This window comes from Rhamphochromis sp. 'chilingali' (genome assembly GCF_963969265.1).
Source record: "Rhamphochromis sp. 'chilingali' genome assembly, chromosome: 6".
In the NCBI taxonomy this organism is placed as follows: Eukaryota; Metazoa; Chordata; class Actinopteri; order Cichliformes; family Cichlidae; genus Rhamphochromis; species Rhamphochromis sp. 'chilingali'.
Genome location: NC_137933.1, coordinates 21,652,062 through 21,675,874, shown reverse-complemented (window position 1 = coordinate 21,675,874; position 23,813 = coordinate 21,652,062). Strand labels below are relative to the sequence as shown.

General features: G+C 40.4%; 3 protein-coding genes across 5 annotated transcripts in view; 2 read left to right on the top strand and 1 right to left on the bottom strand.

The window, feature by feature from the left end:
* pde3b (phosphodiesterase 3B) overlaps positions 1 to 6,853 on the top strand; it is a 54,258-nt gene extending 47,405 nt beyond the window's left edge. For both annotated transcript variants that reach the window (XM_080885606.1, XM_080885605.1), the window contains exons 13-16: positions 1,302 to 1,505; positions 1,676 to 1,837; positions 2,192 to 2,450; positions 3,950 to 6,853. In XM_080885606.1, the coding sequence (XP_080741732.1) occupies positions 1,302 to 1,505; positions 1,676 to 1,837; positions 2,192 to 2,450; positions 3,950 to 4,152 (828 nt within the window). In that variant the 3' untranslated portion in view covers positions 4,153 to 6,853. The remainder of the gene's footprint in view (positions 1 to 1,301; positions 1,506 to 1,675; positions 1,838 to 2,191; positions 2,451 to 3,949) is intronic.
* Positions 6,854 to 7,725: 872 nt separating this feature from the next.
* cyp2r1 (cytochrome P450, family 2, subfamily R, polypeptide 1) lies at positions 7,726 to 12,549 on the bottom strand. Its single transcript, XM_080884909.1, has 5 exons — positions 11,968 to 12,549; positions 11,092 to 11,233; positions 10,354 to 10,986; positions 9,907 to 10,236; positions 7,726 to 9,744 (listed from the first exon to the last, which is right to left on the bottom strand). The coding sequence occupies exons 1-5, from the start codon at positions 12,202 to 12,204 to the stop codon at positions 9,527 to 9,529; spliced, it is 1,560 nt and encodes a 519-aa protein (XP_080741035.1). The 5' UTR covers positions 12,205 to 12,549; the 3' UTR covers positions 7,726 to 9,526.
* A 9,145-nt stretch (positions 12,550 to 21,694) lies between these two features.
* Positions 21,695 to 23,248, top strand: calca (calcitonin/calcitonin-related polypeptide, alpha; the record flags this gene model as incomplete). Of its 2 annotated transcripts, XM_080885155.1 has the most annotated exons (4): positions 21,695 to 21,777; positions 21,873 to 21,964; positions 22,249 to 22,380; positions 23,071 to 23,248. In XM_080885155.1, the coding sequence occupies exons 2-4, from the start codon at positions 21,879 to 21,881 to the stop codon at positions 23,246 to 23,248; spliced, it is 396 nt and encodes a 131-aa protein (XP_080741281.1). In that variant the 5' UTR covers positions 21,695 to 21,777; positions 21,873 to 21,878. The 2 variants fall into 2 exon arrangements, with proteins under 2 accessions (XP_080741281.1, XP_080741282.1); XM_080885156.1 differs by lacking the exon at positions 21,695 to 21,777 and having other exon boundaries at positions 21,866 to 21,964.
* Positions 23,249 to 23,813: the final 565 nt, after the last annotated feature.

Sequence of the window (23,813 nt, the reverse complement as noted above, 5' to 3'; positions counted from 1 at the left end):
TTTTTCAGTTAATCTTTAACTTTTCTTTACATCACCGCTGCGTGACACACGAGCCACACTTGTGCTTGTCTGACAGGCTATTTTACGCTGAGGTGTTATTTGATTTCCTGAGACTTCCTTAGTTATCTCTACAAATGAAGATCATGTGCAAGATTAGCTTGTCACCACATGGCCAGTTAATGCTCCCTCATTGGTGGTGAGTTATGTAAATGAGCGATGAAACAGTTAACCACTTGCCCCAGTTTAAATATTGTATTTTGACGACATGTCCAGCGATAGCGCTCACTCTGTCTGGGTTTCGTGCTAGGAAAGTGAGTTAAAAGAAAAGGAGAAAAGAACCTTGGACCTATTGATTGCTAACGATGTTGACGACCACTATGTCTGTTGAAAGGATCTTAAGTATTTTGTGGTATCAAATGTTTTAACATTTGTTATCATTTGATACCTTTCAACCAGTAGATGTTTTCAGCTGTGTCTGCGCCTTTGCTTGTCACAGTAAAAGTTTTACATACTAAGATTGATCTAAGATGAAAATGACATATTACACTGTCTCATTATTTACTTAACAGACACTAGGCTAAAATGCAGAACCAGAATGTGAAAACCTAAGGTGACCCCACGATTCAGTAGCTGATAGAACCACCTCTGAATCATTGAATTTTGTCTCTTCTTTGCAGCATTGTGTCAGTTCATTGAGGTTTGCATTCATTTATGCACAGCTCTCTCAAAGGTCCTGCCACTGCATTTCAGTCAGGTTGATTCTAGACGTTGACTGCTCCATTAAACGCCTTGATTCTTTTCTTTTTCTTGCTCGTAACATTGTCCTGCTGCATGATCCGGTTTAGGCCAGGTTTTAGCTGCTTGAGAATGATGGCCTCACATTTGCCTCTACAATACTTTGTTATACGGACGACTTTATGGACGATTCATTGACTGCCAAGTGCACAAGTACTGTGGCTGCAGAACAAGGCAAAATGATCACTTCTCCATCACCTGACTTGACAGTTTGTCGACAGTTTGATGCAATAGGTGAATCTACTAAGAGTCTGGATTAGTTTGAATAACAATGACCTTTGACCTTGAGATCTAAGGACTTTGTTATTAAACAGTGAACACGATAACTCAAGAACGATCACCCGGGATTTAAAAATCAATACCTTTGCGATTTTATACACAATACAAGTTATGCAGCTCATACGCACAACACGAGCAACCCTATTATTAACCTTTTAGAACTTTTTAGGAATCATTTTAGTGTGCCACTTTGACACCTTGTGCTTTTGTCCTCCTGGGCGCTGTAGGCTGTGCTGTACAATGACCGCTCAGTGCTGGAGAACCACCATGCAGCATCTGCCTGGAGCCTCTACCTTTCCCAACCTGAGTTCAACTTCCTCGTCAACCTGGATCACATGGAATTCAAGCGTTTTCGTTTCCTCGTCATCGAGGCTATACTGGCCACAGACCTCAAGAAGCACTTTGATTTCCTGGCTGAATTCAATTCCAAGGTCTGAGATGAATTATTTTGAACAGACAGCTTACAAAAAGTATAATTTTCTGCAAAACATTGATTTAAGCATTGAGAGGTTGTTAAGTTAAAAAAAAAATCAGTTGAGCAATACATGGCATAATGAGTCTACGATACAAGTTGTACTAAGGCATCCATCTTTGTAAACAGGTGAACGATGTGAACAGTCCAGGAATTGATTGGACCAACGAGAACGATAGACTGCTGGTGTGCCAAGTGTGCATAAAGTTGGCAGATATCAATGGACCAGCCAAAGTCCGTGACTTGCACCTCAAATGGACAGAAGGAATCGTCAATGAGTTCTACGAACAGGTACAGACTGCGTGCTAATGCTGCAGAGAGTTTTTAGTTATCATAGATCATAGATTTTTATCTCTGTATTAAACTTTAAGCATTTCCTTCTAGAAGATTTGAACTTTTTTGTAAAATGAGAGTGCACCCTCTTGTAAAACTGATCCTGAAACCAGGAAAGAAGAAATATCAAGAAATATCAACACTCAAAAAACCTTTCAAATTTGTGTCAAATCTGCTTTTGTGTGCGCATGGTCATACGAGGAAAAAAGTCAGAGCTGCGCAACGCTTTCTGTTCCTCTGATTGTGATATAGTTTGTATCAAATATCAAATCTCATCTCTAAATGTCTGTAATCTGCGGTTTTAATCTGCAGGGAGATGAAGAATCCAGGTTGGGATTACCCATCAGCCCCTTCATGGACCGCTCCTCCCCTCAGTTGGCCAAGCTGCAGGAGTCCTTCATCACACACATTGTAGGACCGCTTTGTAACTCCTACGATGCTGCTGGCTTACTTCCTGGCCACTGGATCACTGAAGAGGGGTCGGATGATGATGACGAAGAGGGCCAGGTGGACATCGAAACAGACGAAGATGAAGATGAGGAAGATGAGCTAGAAGAAGAGCTGGCACCAAGTAAGATGTGGTACCCACAAATTTTAAATAAAGCCACTTCAGGTGTCGTTATGAGACAGGTATTCTTAGTATTTTGGGTTTTGTGGTCATGTGACTGTTAACGGCATGACATTGACTCGTCTGACATTTTGATATTTACCTCTCCCTGTTTTTAAGCTAATTGGTTAATTTAGTGTAACAGTCTAAAGTATTTAGCACTTTTGTACTATTTTGTACTCCTTGTGCAGCTTTGAGAAAACCTCAGTAAAAGTTATATCAAAGTGACTGTGTCGAGAATAGCACGCTATAACTCCTGGTACCGATTTGTTTGATAGTTTTCCTGAAATTCGCATAGAACTGTGTCCAAAAAAACCCCCTCCACATTGAAGAACAATCAACTCATTCAGTCTCCGTTGTCACTTTGTTATATATACAGACAGAAAATTACATGCTTCCATGATAGTTGTTACAGTTGAGAGCGATTTTGTTTGTTTTGGTCAAATTTAACTGCTTCCAACTTCCTCGGTCTGCTCAGTGTTTTGCACTAGAAGATTCCTCTTGCTGCCAATGCGTTTTGTTAGGCTGACAGTCCTTGTATGATAAGGCAATGATTTTTTTCTTTATTTTCAACGTCTTTACCAACCTAAACCGTCCCTTTACGCTAACCAGTGCTAAAACTTTTGCTGTACTTGGAGTTTATACCTACACCAAACTATACCAGCACTTCCACTTTGTCTGTCTTTCTGTTCTAAGCTGTTAAGCTGTTAACAGTATTGGCTGCTACTAACTCAAATCGTAATTATATAATTATTATATCAGTAATTATTATCTAATAATTATTATCTAATTGCACACTCAAAATTTTTTCAGAAATGTTCCTAGTTGACATTGATTGTTGCATTTATTTCTATTCCTGGTTGCACAGTCAGTTTCATACACTGTATATATATCAACAAAGCCTGCAGGTCTGAAAAGTTAAAGCAATGCAAAATATCTCATTCGTCCTGATAGCCAGCAGGGGCCAACTCTCTTAAAGACCATCTGTATGAAAGTAAAATGTAATTTATAGCACTTGTGAAACTTTTACAGTCTCAGTCCCAGGTTTCAAGTCATACGGCATGTTGATGTTTATTTAGTACATAATTTTATAATTAGTTGATCAAACATTGTTTTTATTTATGTAATTTGTTTGTTGTGATTTTAAAAAATCACAAGAGTGGCCAGTGTTTCTTGTTTCTTAGTTGGATCCACCTCCACCTGTGATGTCTGGTGAAATTTTAAAAATAAATAATCAAGGCTTATAAATGGGACTTTACAAACTAATGAGTGATGTCACTGTGCGTCCATCCTTTAATTACAGTCTATGATCAGGGCACCAAACTGACTATTTCCCACCCTGGTCAGACGGGGAGTCGGTTGATGTGTTGAGAAAATAAAGAATCATTTATGTTTACGTTACAGTTACACCAGTGTGGAATTCCCTAAACACATTTATTTTTTTATTTTTGGTGTTGTTGTAGGAAGGAGGAAAAAACGGCGCAGGTTGTTCTGCAGCATCATGCAGCACCTGACAGAGAACCACAAGGTGTGGAAGAAGGTCATCGATGAGGAGGATAAGAGCAAAGAGCTTGCCAAACAGCAGCAGCCAGACAGTTTGCCCACCTCTCCGTCAGATGACATCCAGGTCATCCAAGAGGAGGAAGAAGGGGAGGAGCGTCAGTAGCAGCAAGAGGAGCAGATGCGTGGACAAGAAAAGGAGAGGCAGTACAAGGGCACGAGGCCCTCAACCACCTGCCTTTCACCGACTTTAACATTTGACAAATGCACATAAAACACACGTTCCCGCTCTCTTACACACGCCCACACAAACATATTGAAAGATTCACTGTGCTGACACTCAAATGCTTAAGCAGTCACGTGGTTTTTGGAGAAACAAAAAGGCCTTACTACTGTGAGCGGATCCTTACTGCAACGGTGGGGGCCCAACTCCTATGCACTTTCACCCCATGGAGAGTCAAGTGCACCCAGAGAAACGCACCAGGACTGAGGAGGCAGAAGGTGCAGAAAAAGAAGAGCGTGGACTGACGTCCAGGATGAACTTGTCCTCCATGGTAACTTGGCTGTGATGCTGCCTTGAATGCAAAGCGCTTAACACTTACCACCTCCCTTAGGTACAAAAACAGTTTCTGTGTATTTCAAAAGGAAAGGTAGAGGAAACATACTGAAGCAAATGACATCATGAAGTGGTAGATACCCTTTACCAAAGGAAAGACAAGAGACTGAAACTGTTTCAGCTTCAATGTCAGGTATATTTTTGAATTATATATATGTAAATATATATATATATATATATACATATATATAGCAAATGTGCCTGTCTGAACCTTTACTAAGTCCATATTGGCCCAGAGCCTAGGCTTGTGTAGTTCTCTCCTTGCTGGTGACACGAAACACTGTATCAGACTCAGTCACAGAGACAGTATTGAAATGTTGACTGATTAATAGCATTATATATGCATCATTTTTGATGCTTTTACTCATGCGTACCACCTGTCTTCTTGGATTTTGTTTTGTTTTTTTTCTCTCTCTCTGTCCTTTGTTTCGTTTGAATGTGTGAACATTTTTGTCCGGAATGTGACGGAGAGAATGAGCAGGGAGAAAGAGATCGCATTTTTAATTATTTTATTATGTAATTTGTATGTATGTTTGTTTGTCCTGTTAGCAACAGTTGATTTCTAATCAGTGAAATGTCGTCTGGTTGGTGTTTAACATGTCGCATTCAGATCAGGAGTGCCGATTCAATGAATGGATTCTTCATTTTCCTTTTTTTTTGATTCTAAGTATTTTTTTAAAGGTTACTCAGGATTCACGCAAAGTTGAATAATTATTTTGCAAGAGTTTATGTCATTAATATGAAATACACTTTCAAACGTAAGAAGATTAAAAATCTGGGTGACTGAAGTAGTTTGTAATCTCTCAATGAACAACTCGACTACAAACAAATTCAAGCAATCCTCGAGAAATCCTCTGTGACAGAGGGACATGCGGTATGCGCCGTCTCTTGGCCATCCATACACTGTTTGCGTAACCTTTTTACAATCTCACTGGAGAAAGGCCTTTCTTGGTTGTCAGCAGACTGCAAATGTGTCTTCTGTAGCAGCAGCACATCATGCACACATGCTATAACAGTGTGTTTGGGTTTTTTTAGGGTTTTTTTTAATTGAATTTTAAAATGATTTAAAATTCAAACTCTCATTTTAACAGAACAGTATCTAAATGCAGACCTTAGATAGACAAACTTTTCTCTTTTGTTCACACTTATGACTTGGCCAGTTTGCAAAGAAGGGATCCAAAGTTTCATGTCACTTTGGTTTTGTTTCTATATATATACATATAAATATATATTCTAACCTACCATGAGGAAGGTTAAAGAACTCTTGGCATTCCACTAGAATAAGACATTATATCAAAGGGAAGTTAGAACTGTCACCTAGCTCCTTTCTCACCTTATTGAATCATATTGTTTGGAGAAAATGTTAAGTAAGCAGTGCAAACTGAGATAGTAATATTTAAAGACACAAAATAGATACAGATGTGCACATTTTAATACCAAACAAGTGTTTAGCCGCTGTACAAAAGAGTATGTGCATATAAAGATATATTTTTAAAATAATCAAATGAATGCATCTGTTTTCTACACACAGCTGACATATTGTACATTGCGATCCTGTAATTACCTTTGTGTTTCCAAAGTTTTTATCTACTTCTATTTCCAGGTGTGGAACTGTGGGGCTTGGTGTTTTGATTTAGATTTTTTCATTTTTCCAACTTCAGCGTCTGTCTGTTCTGTATCATAACCACTCTTATATTCTTCATCGTCTCTCTCTGTCCCTGTCTTTATCACCTGACCCAGCTAGTGCCAAACGTTACCTACATGGATTCATTTGTGTGCCGTGATGAGCTGATTGGCAAAACGCGCACACACACAAAAAAATTGCTCCGGTACCATTTGTGAAAAGAGAAGCAGCTCGTGTCAAATACTCCACTGGGATCAAAGTGGCAGTGACAGTGTTAAGAATAGCGGGTGGACTCAGAGCCATAAACAATATGACAAACGTGTCATAATTTTATTTTCTTCTTTTTTTCACATGGACCCGTGCTGGACTATAAAGCATCGGTAGCCCCTGATCTGACGTATTCCAGCTCATTAAGTTGTAAAAGTTTGTTGGCTTCTCGCTGTGCAGTCCTTCAAACCACAGTGTCCTCTGATGATTGTGCCATAAATACATCAATGAATGGTTGTTACCCTTATGTAGCATCAATATACGTACGTTTGTCTAATGTAACCATTCACCCTTATCTACACTGTGGAGGCAACAGATTTTTGTTGTTATTTATAGCTGTCATAAAACACCATCCCTCAAGTATCAGCAGTTCTCATTGATTTTTATTGGTGTCTGTGTTTGTCTGTGTGAGCCCAAAATATATACGCCTTTCTTTTCTTTTTTTTTCTTTTCTTTTTTATTTTTTGTCCATGCCACCCCATAAAAACAGGAGAATAACCTTAAAGACATTAGATATACCAACTGTGTATTCACTTCCTCTTATGGAACAGTACATGTACAAACTATGCTTGATTTACGAAGGATCGGGTCACTTCAATTCCACACAAGATCAGTACACAAAATGTGAGCGTCTCTCAATGTATTGGTTTGATCTTAGTAGTTTGATTTATAATCATTTGACTTATGAGTGGATTGTCTCCATGGTTTCAATGTCTACACCTTTAACAAAGGGGGCATACTGTGCCTGTTTAGTTTTTCTACCTATGAGTAGAATTATAGGTAGAAAAACATTTTTAAAGGAGCTGGTTTCAGCTCTTGGAGGTTTATTCCTGTTAAAAGGGAGTTTTTCCTTCCCACTGTCACCAAGTGCTTGCTTATATATTCATGGTGGGGGTCGTCTGATTTTGCAGGTTTTCTCTCTATTTTTTTAGGGTCTTTTCCTACAATTTAGAGTGACTCGAGGGGACTGTTGTGATTTTTTGCTACATAAATAAAATTGAACTGAATTTAACGGCTCCCTTGTCACAAGGGGTAGTTGCAGCAAGTAGCTGTGCGTGTGTGATTAGGCAGATTTTTTACACTTGGCACCATGTTTATGTTCAGGTTCCTTTTTCACTCTCATGAACATGATTTATAGATTTGAAATGAATAATGTTGGGTCTTTTAATTTTTTAGAAAATACTTTATTAATGTGCATAAAGCTCCTTCAAAAACACCAGCATTACAAAACAAATAAAGTACAAACAAATGTTAACATTCCACTTAAATTCAGTACATACTGAGAAGCACCATTTAACAGAAACCAGCGTTGCAACTAGGGCTGGGTATCGTCACTGATTTCTAGAATCGATTCAATTCCGATTCACAAGGCCCCGAATCGATTCGATCCACGATTCGATTTAATTCGATTCGATTTAAATCTGGGAAATTTTGACAGTCAGAAATATTATAATTCAGATCAGTACATTTACATATTTTTGTATCAATAAAAAGGAAGCTGACACACGCAAGACTTTATCAAAGGTGTGAGCGTCACAGCAGATGCTTTTGTGTCAAAGTAGCTGAAGATAAAACACAGAAAAACATGAAGGTGATTTTCCTGGCCTGGGATTTTATAAAAATATTCTGCAGTACATCAAAAACGAAAGAAAACCATTAATCAACATATGAACATCACCTCTGAAGTTACAGCGGTTTTATTACAGACACAGCGTTTTGCATTTTGAATAATTTTAAAAAGTTTAAATTTGTTCAGTATTGAACAGCAGAAATGAGGTTTTCTTTTCGGAAGAATGTAAAAGGGAAAAAACAGCGGCCGACAGCCTGTAAACAACAGTAGACTTGTGCGTAACAAGCAAGCGAATAATGAAGAAAGGGAAACTGTTCTTGAAGTACAGAGAGAGAGCTGTGCATCGCAGTGGAAGCAAAACAGTAAAAGTCTGAGTGAATTCATGACGATGTTTATGTGAAGCGTTTGGATCTTCTTTTGCTGCTGGTTCGGTCAATATTGTTTGGAGAGAGATCAAACTAACAGCTTTAGAATCGGCGCATAAAGGGCGTGCACACAAAGCGCAGACCCGCCGACAGATCAGAGTCAGCGAGCTGTCGGCTTTCAGCCCCGACTGTGAGAAAAGCGACATCTAACTGATTCTGATCCGCGGGTCCCGCTGTGTGTTTAAGTCTTTGTGCAGAATCCGTGTTCCTGCTCTCATTTACTGTCTTAACTGTTTGGTGGTTCTTGAAATTTTGTGAGATTTCACCTGAGATTCTGGCATTTTGGGCAAAATAAATTTATATTAAAAAATCGATTCAGGATTTTAATGAATCGATTTTACGTTATCCAAGCCAGAATCGATTTTAATCGATGAATCGATTATAAGAACCCACCCCTAGTTGCAACGTCAGTTTCTAGAAAAAAACAGGGTTGCATTTGCTTTCTAAGAGAAAGATTTTCCACAGACCGTTATGCCTGGAGAAGGGGTCAGTGTCAGTCAACATGATGTGAATCTTGGCCCACGTCTATCTTCAGCACACAGTGTTACGAACGTTCTTGGAAAGTCTGTTCATCCCATTTTGTGTGACCCACATAAATTGCTGGTGTCTTCTGTCTGACCCAGTGCTATCCTGAACCGCCACAGGTGCACATACTGTAAGTCATTGACTGGCATATAAGCTACTCATTGCTACTGTCCCAGGGTTCACAGATATTTCAGTCTCTGAGCTCAGAGAACTGAATCAATATGACACTCATGTTCCCAGGATGTTCTTTCATCACTTGCTGCCTCACCAGTTGTTTCCAAAAAGAGCATTGTGCAAACATGCATATTGCTCATTTTAAAAAAAGAGAAGCAATAGTAATTAGATAAAGTGGATTAAATAATCAGATGTACAGCCGTATTTGCCATAAATGATGCTTTGGAAAAATGCAATGCATTGAAACTTCAGAGTGATTAAGTTATCACGCAATTGCATTGTTGTGCAAAGTAGTGTAACACATAATGGCTAAACAAGCCATTGAAAATGTTCACCTGACTACTTGTAAAAAGGAGTGTATCCAGAGCAGGGAACTTTCTGCTGCCTGCGGATCGCACAGATGTAGTAAGTTTTGGGCTGTAAGGTCATGCCCAGCTTGGGAGTGACAGTTGGGACAGTTCCTGGAGGGAACTGAAGATGAAACCTCTGCAACAAAGTTGTGAAAAAGAGGAACATCTCCATTCTAGCCAGCTGTTCACCCAGGCACCCACGCCTCCCTGAAAAAAAAACAAAAAACTGTTAGTTTTTCACACACACACACACACACACACTGCATCTGGCTAATTATCTCAAGTCTGCAAATAAACAGGAAAGTCTTTGAGGAATAACTTGGTTTAACCAATCATAGCTAATGCTGGTTTTGAGAAACGAAGCCTTACCCAAGGAGAATGGAAGGAAAGCCTCGCGCCTCACAAAATTGCCGCTGCTGTCCAGAAACCTCTCCGGTGAGAAAACACCAGGATCGTTCCAGTACTTCTCATCGAAGTGCACCGAGTAGAGGTTTGTGATCACCATGGTCCCTTTGGGGATTGTGTACCCATTGACTTTTGCATCTTGGGACGTGGCACGGAAAATCCCAAGTGGTACAATATTGCAGAAACGTAGAATCTCATGCAGCACAGCCTCTATGTATGGCATCCTCTGTTTGTCCTCCAAAGTGGGCGCCCTCCCATTGGACAGCACGCTGTCGATCTCCTTGTGCACCCTCTCTTTGTAGGTAAAAACACAGATTATTAGGTGAGATTATATAACCATTAAATTTAGAGCAAACTCAGACTAAATAATTAGAAGTAAAAACATTTTTGGGGGTTTCTACTACAACTGACCTTGTATGTTGGGATACAGAGCCATGTAGAGCATGGCCCAGCGCAGAGTGTTAGTTGTAGTCTCTGTACCAGCAATAATGAGCTCACCCACTGAATAGATGAGATTCTCATAAGAAAAGGAAGACCCCTGAATGCCTGCATTCTGCTCCAACTCATCCAAGTAGGCATCAACATAATGGCGTGGTGCATGGGGCACTCTGCCCTGTGAGAAACCGTTTATAACCTCCTGTAGAAAGTTGTAAACCTCAGCAGCATTGCGGAAGAGCTTCTGGTGTTTCCCAAAGGGCACATACTCAATGTAAGGGAAGGCATTATAGAGGAGGGCCCAGCCACTCACTGCTAGTTCCACATTCTCACTGAATATCTCAATCATGTGCTGGAAGTTGCGATCATCGTAGGTAAAACGCTGGCCAAAAATGATCAGATTGGTGATGTTGGACACTGCGTTGGTCACAAGATGTTTGGGGTTGAAGGGCTTTCCCTTGTGTTCATCGATGGCATCAACAAAAAACATGCACTCCTCCGAGATCTTCTTCTCAAAGAGTTTCTGGCCGCTGCCGAAGTAACGAAAAGAGCTGCATGCCAGTTTGCGGTGTTCGTTCCAGCCTTTGCCATATTTGCAATTAAGAAGCCCTTTGGACATTGGAAGAGAAAAACAGAATTTAATCATTTTGAATCAAAATAACATTTTTTTAGATTGCAAAAAACGGCATTCACTGTTATATCAAAGCATCTTACCGCCCATTTTGGTCATTTTCTTGAACAAAGGTAGTGATGGCCGATCAGCAAACACCTCACCCTGATGGTAAAGGCACTCTCTGACACAGTCGTATCCATTTAACACCACAGTCAAGATGCCTCCCAGGTCAAGGCTGAAAATCTGAAAGGTGTGAATTCCATTATTAGCAGTCACTGCAGTCATTTAGATCTTCACACACATTTCTATCCACATTAAAGCCTCTGTTAGAGGAATGTACTATTTTTTAGACAAATGTATTTGCATTTGCAAGTCTTTGCTGGTCTGTTCTTTCCAAAGTGGCTGTCTGAACTAGAGAAGGAGTTCCCTGGTATTCAATAGAGAGACAAACGGTTTTATAATACACACACTCAGTGGGCACTTTTTTGGTAAACCTTGCCAATAACATGATAGCATCACACAGTTGCTTCTGATTTTTTGTTTGCACATTCCTAATGTCAATCTCTTGTTCCACCAAAGGAGCTCTATTGAATTGAGATCTGGTGGCTGTTAAGTATGGGGCGCGAGTACACTGAACGCACTGTCATGTCCAAGAAACCAGTTTGAGATGATCTGAGCTTTGTGACATGGTTTGTGTTCTGAAATAAACTGACGTACAAACTACCAGGTTGCCATTATGAGTTTTATTCACCTTTCCAAGAGAGTCATATAAGGTCGGTAGAAATAGCGCTATATATATTTATATACATACATATGTGTGTGTGTGTGTTTTGGGGGAGGCCCTGACTTGTACGCTTTCCAGCTGTTCCCAGGCCATTAAGGCGAGTCTCTTTTGTTCTCTTGGTGTGTGGGTGTGGGTGTACACGCTGCAAACTAGTAAAAGCGTTAGATTCATAAAGTGCGCGTAAGGGCATTACCTGTCCATGAACTTCACTCTGCTTCTTGAGAAAGACGTGCGGCTCGGTGGCTAAAGAAAAAATGTTGCCTATCACAGGGATGGGAGATGGACCGGGAGGAAAACCAGGAGGTCTTCTCTGCTTGACGAGCTGGCGAACCAGCATGAACGCGAGGAGGGCGAAAGCCAAACAGCCCACACCGAGCAGAGCCTGCGCGCAGGGCACCGGCGTCAGAGACGGCGATTTTATTGAAATCATCTTTTTTTTTTTTTTTTTAAACCAAACAAACTTTTTTCCCCTAACAGATCAACTCTGCTGACTTCGGCTTCGTCTCTGAGCAACCGAAGCGCACATGTATCTTCTTTCACGTTTCTATCCCCCGCCTCTAAGGCTAAGATTGGTCAGAAAATCAGTGTGACTTTGGCTGAACTTTGTTCAACTATCGATCAATGATCCGAAGAATTTCGGTGGCTATTACACGGAGTTTTGGCAACTATACATTCACTTCCAGGGGAGGTAGCGCAACATACAACTGCAATTCATCCTCTCGTTACTGGTTGTGAACATGCTTTAGAGCTTATGGTTGTGAAATGCATTTGTAAATGTATTCGATTAGACGAAGATGTGAATAAAAGAGGATGTAAAACAGTCACACACTAATTTCATCTAAATTCATTTCAAATCTATGACGTTACAGTAGAAGAGACTAGTGAACATATGGACACATGCAACTGAATAGCTTGCAGATGTCTCTCAGTTATCGATATAGAATATGCTATAGAGCACGAGTATGATGTATCAAAATAAGACTTCTTGGTAATTTTCACCCAAATTACAATGAAGCAGATGTACGTGCTCTTTGTCAGCTTTTATTTGAAGTTCAGCATGTACTTTTTTGCGCCACGGACCGGTTTATGCCCGACAATATTTTCACGGACCGGCCTTTAAAGTGTGGCGGATAAATACAACAAAATAAAACTAGTACCGGTACCGAAAAAAAGAAGATTTATTCATAACACACGTGAAAAGACCCAGGAAAACCGAGTTAATGATAAAAACGATAACAAAATAACGCTAAAAACCGATAAAAACCCTGAAAACCATACATTTCACACTCGAGCCTCAACTCTCGCGGCCCGGTACCAAACGACTCACGGACCGGTACCGGTTCAGGCTCTGTGCAAGTTTCTGGGTATTCATAGCTGGGGACTGTGGCTATGGCCGCTTCCTTTAAATGTTGGGAGTACTTTAAAACACAAGGTTTTGGTTAAAAAGGCATTTCTAGGTGTAGCACTCTCGTGTGATGCGACGAGCCAATAATCACTCTCGATGTTAGTCCGCTGTAAAACTTTAATGGTACTCCAGCACACGACAAAACACACAGACCGCACCGGAAGAACAAAACTCCCCCCACCATACTATTCCGGTTGGACTAGTCCCCCACAGTTATGGCAGGTCTGCACAAACAAATATTGCTTGGTGATCAAAATGATCTACATCCTCCCCATTTAGCTGGTAGCACCTAACAAAACTAATTCACTCACAAGTTTCTAAACAGTGCTTCTAACACAACTTTAACTTAACAATGTTTTTTTGCTCGGAGTAACCCCACACCTTAACATAACAGCAGTTATGAAAAATGCAAATAGCAAGCATCATATTTCAACATACTGATAACAAACTGATTACACCTAAGGCATCCTAGTGTTTTCCATTTACATGTATCTTGGGTTGGGTCTGCAGATGCGACCTGCACGTGTAGTGTATGGTGTCTGGTTCACAATGTTCTGTCCGGGCACCTGCACAGCAGGTTGGGGCTGAGGAGAGGATGTGTTTTGTGAATCTTCGTTTGAGCGTGTGTGTGATTGTGGTGTGAGTGTGGAACTGTCCATTGTAGAATGGTTAGTGTCCTGGCACTCAGGGTCATAGTCATGGAGTGGTGGCGGAGGCGGTTCTGCCACTGGGAGGATGTGGCAGCGATTCCTCCTGTAGGTTCTTCCATCGACCTGAATGATGTAGGATCGTAGCTCCTTGCTCTTCCTTTCCACAATTCCCAGCTTGTCGTAGCCTTTCTCTGTCTGCACGCGGACCACTTGTCCGTCTTGCAACGGCTGTAGCGTGCGACTGGACTTATCATAGTGACGCTTCAGTCTGAGTCTTTTGTTGCGAAGTCGGTCACAGATCTGTCCTGTGTCTTTTGCAATGGGTGCCAACAGCTTGCTGCACACAGGAATGCCCGCGCGTGTCTGACGAGACATGAGGCGTTCAGCAGGGGAGCCTAGTTGTGTGTCACGGGGAATGTTTCTAAGGTTTAGGAGGTCAAGAAACACGTCGGTCCCATCTCGGTGAGATTTTTCCATGAGCTGTTTTGCACTGCGCACCGCTCTCTCAGCAAGACCATTTGACTGTGGAAACTCTGGGCTGCTGGTTGAATGGGTGAAGTCCCACTGTTTTGCGAAATCAATAAACTGTTGACTAGTGTATTGTCTGCCATTGTCAGTGAGGAGCGTGTGCGGTGTGCCATGAACTGAAAAGTGTCTCTTTAGCTTGGAGATGACCGCTGCTGTGGTCAAGTCACGGAGAAGGTCAATCTCAATCCATCCTGAATAGGAATCTACAAGGACCTGGTATTGTTTTCCATGCCAGGTAAAAATGTCAGCAGCCACCGTTGACCTTGGGAAGGCTGGAACAGGGTGCAGTTGTAGCGGTTCTCTCTGCTGATGTGTCTTAGTGCTGTTACACACAGTGCAAGAGATCAGCTCTTCTGCGATGTCTTTTGACATTGCTGGCCAAAAAATGACACTCCTAGCTCTGCGCTTGGTTGCTTCGGTACCTGGATGGCCTTTGTGTACGATGTTGATGTACTCTTTGTGCAGGGACTGGGGAATGACAGTTTTGTGGCTTTTCATGATGATCCCATCCTCCATGCTGAGCTCATCTCTATATGGAAAAAACGGAGCCAGAGCGGGCTGTACTTGGCTCTCTCTGCTGGGCCACCCTCGCTGAATGACTGTGCTGAGCGCTTGTAGCACATCATCTTGTGCTGTGTGCTGTCTTAGCTCCTCCAGGTAAGCAGTGGAGATGTAGCTCACTGTCATCACTTCATAATCAGTGTGTTCAACCGGGCAGCGTGACAGCGGGGCGAGCGGGGCTCTTGAAAGGGTGTCGGCTAGATACATGTATTTCCCCTTTTTGTAGACCAGACTGATGTCGTAACTCTGTAGTCGCAGTAACATCCTCTGGAGCCGGGCAGGGGCGGCATGGATTGGCTTTTTCATTATGGTCACCAGGGGCTGGTGGTCGGTTTCAATGATTGTTGCTTTGCCATAGACATAATCTTTGAACTTCGTGCAGGCAAACACCACAGTGAGGAGCTCCTTCTCTATTTGAGCATATCGCGTCTCTGTGTCAGTGAGAGCACGCGAGGCGAAGGCCACCGGTCTGCCATTTTGCAAACACGCGGCACCCAGCCCATAGCATGATGCATCATATGTCAGTGTGACTGGCTCCTTGACGTTGTAATACGCCAATACTGGCGGGCTGGAGAGGCATGATTTGAGGTGGTCGAAAGCCTCTTGGTGCTGTGGGAACCAGCACCACGCAGTCTCCTTGTGGGTTAGTTTCCTTAGGGGTGCGGCAATCTCACCAAGGTTCGGCATGTATTTCCAAAGGTAATTAACCATACCGAGGAAGCGCTGTAGCGACGTGACATCCGTGGGCACCGGCATTGCTCCTATTGCTGTGGTTTTGGAGGGGTCTTCTTTTAGACCGTCCCTTGTGAAGATGTGGCCCACATATGACACTTGATCTAGGGGAAATTTGCACTTGTCAGGGTTTAGCCTGAGTTTGATCTCTCGAGCACGTGTCAGCACTTTTTTCAGGTTGGCATCATGTTCGGCCACTCCGTGTCCTCCGATGATGATGTCATCCACGATGACAGAGCACGGGTAACCGCCAAACAGCTGTCCCATGGAGCGCTGGAACACCTCACTGGCTGAGTTGATACCAAAGGGCATCCGCAGAAACTTGTATCGCCCAAATGGGGTGCTGAATGTGGTCAGCATTGAGGATTTCTCGTCAAGCCGTATTTGCCAGAAGGAGTTTTTTGCATCTAGCACTGAGAACACTGTCGCTCCTGACATCTGTGCTGCCACTTCCTCAACGCTGCGCATTGGGTGATGGGGTCTTTTCAGTGGTGTGTTGAGGTCTTTTGGATTTATGCACAGTCTGATCTCATGCTTGTTTTTCTTGTGTGCTGCCACCATTGAGGACACCCAGTCAGTAGGCTCGGTGACTGGTGTTACAACGCCGATGCGTTGCATGCGTTCAAGTTCAGCTTTGACTCTTTCTTGCATCGCGACGGGGATGCGGTGAGCTGGACGGACCACAGGCTGTACATCAGGGTCTAGCATCATTGAGTATGTGACTGGAAGTTTGTTGTAGATAACAGGAGTATTCCTTTATCTGAATGAGGGGGTACTCCTTAACCATGAACACATAGTACAGAGACATTATCAATAGCTTGATAGAGTGACTTTATCAGCAAGAAATATAAGCAAGGAAGTCAGCATTGATATTTTAAATCAATTGTAATGGCAACACTGGAATCCACATTCAACAAAGTGAAAGGAGCAGAAGAGGTAGGCTACTCGTGCGTTATTAAAAAGCATGAGAACAAATGATTGAAGTTGGAGTGTAAAACTTTAGTAATAATAAGTGCCATGATACAGAAATGTAATTTCCTGACACCACCAACTACTCATAACTATTAATAATAGTTATGATTATTATTATTATTCATTATGTTTTAGTTTGTATTTTTTGTTTTGGTATTATTTTTTTTTATATTTTGGTTGTTACCCATGTCCTCTTTTGTGCTAAAGCAGGGGTGGGGAACTCCAGGTCTCAATGGCCAGTGTTCTGCAGGTTTTAGATGTGTGCTTGGTCCAACCCATCTGATTTAAATGGATAAATTACCTCCTCAACATGTCTTGAAGTTCTCCAGAGGCCTGGTAATGAACTAAAGGAACAAAAAAACAAACAAAAACAAGAACAACAAAAAACCCATAAGGAAATGAGCAACTTCAAGTTTTAGGTTCAAGTGTCAACCTATTTGCCCATATTAGTACAAAAAATCATTTTGTTTTCAAAAATAAGAATAATCTTTAATCTTTTAATATTTTGATGGATTATTTAGCTAGTTGTCTTAATGATAGCTGCTGTACTAGCATTCTTTACATTTTCATTTTTACTTGTGTAATCATAACTCACTGATAGTAAAATTAACGGCTCACAGAGTGCTTCTGGATTCATCAAACTTACTGAGGAGTCCAGGTACGTTACCAGGTTTTAAAGCAAATAAACGTTGACACCCGTAATCTGTTGCAGGTTCTTTTACCTCAACCCATTAAAGGTTAGGTCATGGACTAATTCAAGAGGGTAAAGTTGAAGGCACGTGCCACTTTCCAAACTTGTGAAGTTATGTGTGATCTTTTCAGGATTACTGGATGTGTATGTTTTAGGACAGGACAATAAAACAATGATTGATGAAATTATATTTAATAAAACAAAGCCCTAAGTGGGAACAAACAACAATAACCTACCTGGTAAAAGTACATAGGTCTCACATTATGTCATTATAGCTTTTATAGACACAAAATACTTCTAAAATTTGCTGGCCACACCGCTAGACAAGTTTGTCCTGATTGACTCCTCATTACACATGAAGTTGTTTACCCTGCCATTGCTTCCTGCTAAGACAGCTGGTATTTTTTTCTTTTATTAAAAAAAAAATCCTTTTTCTGCAGAGCTCTCTGATTCAGATCTGTTAGAACTACTACATAATAAGGAGAATCTTGCATTTTGTCTTTGCTTCCTGCCATCTCCCTGAATCAAAGACTAGTCTGGGTGTGTTAAACATCTGTCAAATCTAATCAAAACTCATGTTCTCTTACTGTACCTTGTTAGTGGATTAATCAAAACAGAAGAGACAAGAGTGGCCAGATGTTTAATACGGACACTCAAAAAGCCTACACTGGATTCAGACAAAGCAGACTCAGTTTTATTTCAAAGATATTTGTCTGAAATTCGAATGTTATTAGTAGAAAATGTAGAAAACAACAAATGCCACAAGCATACAAGCATTACAGGGTGCCAGTAAATATCTGAGAAAGAGACGAAAAGAAAAATGTCATAATTAGTATAGCTGCCCGTGTATAAACAGCCCCAAAATGACCACCAGAGGGCATAAAAATGGTTAGGTCTGGTTCAACAGTTACTTTCTCACACAGACTTGTAACAATGTAACAATACATTTTCTCACATCACCAGTTTTATAAAATAAATTAACTTTACTTGATATGTGAAGTCCCACAAAATCTTGGCAGAACCTCATATGAGTTAAGAAAAAAAGAGTTTATGGCACATTACCCAAGATCCTAATACTATGAAAAGTTTTTAAAGAGGTAGCCACCACTATATATACATATATATAAATATAGCCCTATCCTGGAGAGATTTTAGTCATGTCTAGTATACAGGATATCAATGCAGTTACCATATGTGCTGTAGGAAACATCAGTTTTCATATTATGAGGCTATTTGTGGAGTGCTCTTCCTGCTTTGCTATACTGTGTGCATGCATGCTAGTTTAATTGGGTGGGACTCTTGACTACTCTGGTTCTACAGTAAATTATTTACCATCTGGATGACCGGAATTATCAAGTGCATGTGGAAAATCTAATAACTGGCCTTCTCTGTTAATGCTAATACTGTCCAGAACCTCGTCTTTCTAACAACATAATGACGCTGGCAGGAACATCAAGAGCTCTTGTAATCCCTCTGCAACTTCTGGGCAGGTGTTTAAATGTTAAATTGAGTTTGGTTAGCTTTCTAATGGAGAGCAGCAGGTGGAAGTACCTCTGCTGAAGCATACTTCACTTCTTTGTGTTTATAATTCCATGAAGTTGAATTTTATGTTCCATTTGAAGATACGGAGCAATCTGTAAATGTCCTCCTCGGGCTGCTCTTTTCCCAGGACTTTGCATAACACCATTTCTACAGTTATATTTCTTTTATCCACTGTTTGTTTTTTGTTTTTTCACTTTTGAGCTCTTACAGGATAGGTTGACATTTGATTTCTGACCATGGGTTTAAAACATATTTAAACATGTTATACTCACGGCCTATTTAGTTGTGCTCAATGCTTCAGTGCAGCTTTACTTTTTGCATATAAGCCTATTATTAAAAAAAAAAGAGAGAGAGAAACCATCTCTTTAACAAAATGCATACATTCAAATTCACTTAATTTTTGTTCAGCAATTTTTGTTCATTATGTGGTCATTTCCTCATGGTGCCTGCACAAATAATGATATAAGCAAACATTAGGAGTTTGGAAAGAATAATTCTTGTGAAGACTAGAGTTACTTCTGTTTCCGAGCAGTTACATTCACAGTGACTCTGCTGAGACTGTCAGTGATGAGCACCGCGCCGAGCCTAATGTTGCCCTAGCTGTCATGAACATTCTCCTGTGTTTCAATTAATCTTCCAGGCCAAATCATGCTTAACGTTAGCGAACGTGAATATTGTGAGCTAATTGCAATCTTGACAATGCACTTTTCCCTTTGGAATGTAATTTCTCTGCCTCATTTGGTGTCCCTGGTCAACCAGATAGTGGCCAGTTGGGGCTCTAAGCGTCAGTCCAAAACAGTGTGAATGATACTTAATTATACACATGCTAATACAATATGTATTTGATCTGTTTGGCTTATTAGAGGGGGCACCTTACATCCTTTTCTGAGTTGGGAATGATTCAGTGTAGATTTACATCATTATTACAAAACTCTTGGCTTCGGTATTAACTGTCATCTTTTGAGAAAACCAAGACGTAGCATCGAATTCCAGATTCTTGTATTTTCATGCCCTTCAATTTTCAATTATGTGCTCTACTTGGCTAACGCTGCACTTAAACTTGGGGATGAGCAGTTACCTAAAAGATAAATATATATATAATTAAAATGTCTTGGCAGAGAACAAGATAATTAACATTAGTCATTGTGAATGGGATTGCTTGCTTTAAAGTCTTTCGTTTTCATAAGCTTCAGCCTTTCAGGAGTAGTTTCTGACAGCATGTGGAGCTGGGGGAAACTAATTTAGTGCTTCTGGTATAAGAGGCTGCAGGTCTGCACAATAGTACTAAAAGGCTCATCTACTCTAATGAGTTTCCATGTGACGCAAAAAATAACTAGGAGGCAGGATGGTTTATGATACCTCATCCAATATCATTACATAAGAGGAATTAGAAGATGGCCAGAGACCAACAGCCCAGTAATTAGCTCGGAGAAACAGGATGGATACCAGGAAATAGGAGGTTTAGCTGATCGATGTATCTCACTGTGATGCTATTTCCATGTATTAAACAACTGCCTAACTAGCTAACACAACTAAGAAATTAACTCCAGATTCACTGATTTACAGCATTACATTTAAATTGTTGTCAAATGGGACATCATTGTGTTCAGTATTTCTCTACACCTCATGATGCCAGGTCAATCGTAAGATCAGCTAGAAGAAGATAACCTGATTGGCAGTTCAGGAGGTAGAAAAATAAATTACCGTGATAATAAATCAATTTAGACGCATATTATGCATTCTTACGAGTCTTAGATTTTCTTGCTATCAGTACTAATGTGTGAGGTTTTAACTGAACGTAAATTGTTTAGAATGTTTAATCAGCTGTGTTGTTAAGTCATAGATAATCAAGATGTATTTTTTAGAGGTATTTTAGCATTTTTCTGCAGATGGCATTCAAACCTGTTCACATTCAGTAACCAACAGTACGGGGGATCTATGAACACCACATTATCATACATTTGTGTCATGCACAGCCTGTTTCCTGTTTGTTTTCACTGTCAGTCTTCTGTTTGTAAGTGTCAGGGTTAGCTTTTCTCCTGAACAATGTCCAGTACCTAAAGTCGGAGTTCTTAGTGCCACAAAGGTCACTCTCCTTTGTCTTAGCTAATTCACAATAACAACTAGTACTAATCATATGTTGAACCTGATCTGGAGCGGTTTATAATTAGAGTTTTAGTTTAAAATTGGCTTCAAGAGCCATATTTTTGCTTTGATAATGTCTCTGATTGGCATAAGAAGCACTCAGTTGATGAATTTTATGCAGAAGAGTCACATTTCTTTTGGTTAAAGGTTGACTACACTGCAAATTCCACCACCAACAAAAAACAAATACTTGACAGCACAGTAAATTTGACTGTGTAGTGATGTCATTTGCACAGAGGCACTTTTGTTGGCTTACTTTAAGAGACAAAGGACTTCTGATTGGCTGGTAGTTTGAGGTAAAGCATTTGATTGGCCAATAAGCTACCGTTGAGTGCTCACTCACTTGATGCTGAAACCCATAGGGAACATATATAAAAGCGTGTACTGTGGGAGTGCTCAGCAGATCCACGAGTAGGTCCATCACTTGAACCTTCAACAGCTGAAAAATCTTGTACGGTAAGTAGAGAAAAGATTGCTTACTTTGGTTTTACTGAAAAATGTGCTGTCAGTCTTAGAAACAGCAGATTTTAAGAAGGTGGGTAAATCGGATAGTAGCTGGCACCCACTGGTGTGATGTTGTTAGGATGTCTCTGGTTTGCTGCTGTTAATTTTGCTAACACGGAAAGCTGGTGGTATAGTTTCTGGGGGAACATGCAGTTACTAATAACTCTCCTGCTTTCCTCCGCAACTTCAAGGACTTCAAGCAGAAAGGCAGTGAGTGTGTGAGAGAGAAAGGGGATTCATACAGCTGTGGATGTATGGAATAGAGAAAATCTTGTGAGCATATGTGGAAAACCCTCCAAAACAAATCACAAAACCTTTTCCTGATCATATTTAATTACCTTGTTTTGTATTGTATGTGTCTTCCACAGTGAATAATGATAATGTTCAAGCTGTGGACGCTTTTTCTTGCTTATGCCTTGATCATTTGCCAGATGTATGTCTCAGAGGCAGCTCCAACTAGGTGAGAACTGTGTTATTATTCCTATGAAAATAAAATATTGACCTTTAAAAAGTACGATAATCATCTGTATTTACATACATTATTACATGTTGCAAGCTGAATGAAATATTGCTACTTTAGTGTACTCCAGTAAAAAAACAAACAAACAATCACTTCACATAGTTTTTGGTTTACTTTGTGCGCTATTGTATTTACGCTGGACAACACCTATAATTTATGAGCAAGTGCATTGGCAGAGCCTGAGAGATCAATGCACTGTACAGTAATTGAATGTGTATTTTCAGAACCAGTAAGGAATCCATGTCAGATGGAGTCACACTATCAAATGATGACGCCCAAAGGTTGCTCAGAGCTATGAAGGAGTTCATGCAGATAACTTCAGAGGAGCAAGCCCAACAAACAGCTGATGGGAACAAGTATGACTCTTTTTAATCTATCTATCTATCTATCTATCTATCTATCTATCTATCTATCTATCTATCTATCTATCTATCTATCTATCTATCTATCTATCTATCTATCTATCTATCTATCTATCTATCTATCTATCTATCTATCTATCTATCTGTCTATCTGTCTGTCTGTCTGTCTGTCTGTCTGTCTGTCTGTCTGTCTATCTATCTATCTATCATATTGTTACACTACACTTTTGGATAAGCCCAACAGCTCCAACTTTGTGTTTATTACTTAATAAGGTATAGAGTGAGATCTGTAAACATTTTCATTATCTGTTAATGCATGGACAGCAATTATTCATTCATCCATTCATTTCTTGACTGTTAAATGACATGCCTGGAACAGGAATAGGCCTGGAATAGGCGCAACACTGGAAAAGCATGATGTCATACATACAGGAACATGCATGATAGCCAGCCTTAGAGCAGATTATACCAATAGCATGAAAACATGCATAAGCTATTTTGGTTAATAAGATATCATTATATGCATTCAAAACCGTTAGCATGCCTTTGAAATATTAATTGAAGCTTTTCTGCTGGTGCATGACATTTCAGGAAAAAAAAACCATATGTCTGCATGTAAATAGTAATAATTATCTGCATGTTACTGTAAGCCTGTTTTTGCATGTTTGTCTCCATCTCTAACAGCTTGGATAGACCCATGTCTAAGCGCTGCACAGGCTTAAGCACTTGTGTGCTGGGAAAACTCTCCCAGGATATTCACAAACTACAAACCCATCCTCGCACTGACGTGGGAGCAGAAACACCCGGCAAGAAGAGAAGTCTATTTGAGAAATATGAAAACTACAGCAACTCTTACAATTGAAGCTCTCAGCGCTAGCCCATTTATGTTACATTTATCTGAGTCAACATTTTCTTGCAGATATATACGTTTACATGTATAGGATTGTATGTATTGTATGACCACCTTAAAACAAAGGGACAAAAAAAGCTTAAAGAGCTTAATGGCAGTGCTTACACTAGTTTTAGACAGCAAACTGAAGATTTCATCACCTATAAAGTTGTAGTAATTCTACAAAAAAATTTTCTTATGTAAATTTTTTTCCTGGCATTTTTCTCTTATAATAAATTCATATTTTACTTCAAAGCAGTTTTTCAGTGCCTTTAATTTGGTGTTCACAATTCCAGACTGTATTGTTTGCTTAATGTCTGTCACATACGTTTCCAGTCTTATCTTGAATACCATAATTTGCTGTCTTGTTTCTATTCCTTACAAGCAATGCAACAGCACAAAAGCGGGCATGCAACACAGCCACCTGTGTAACCCACCGCCTAGCAGACTATTTGAGTCGGTCTGGGGGACTTGGATACAGCAACTTTGTTCCCACCAACGTTGGTGCCCAGGCTTTTGGCAGACGGAAGCGGTTCAT

Excerpts from the sequence above, each read along its gene's own strand:
- cyp2r1 (XM_080884909.1), bottom strand. The coding sequence starts at position 12,204 with ATGATTTCAATAAAATCGCCGTCTCTGACGCCGGTGCCCTGCGCGCAG. Across the intron at positions 11,234-11,967 it reads AGAGTGAAGTTCATGGACAG|ATTTTCAGCCTTGACCTGGG; the intron begins GTAATGCCCTTA and ends CACACCTTTCAG. Across the intron at positions 10,237-10,353 it reads TCTGTATCCCAACATACAAG|AGAGGGTGCACAAGGAGATC; the intron begins GTCAGTTGTAGT and ends TTACCTACAAAG.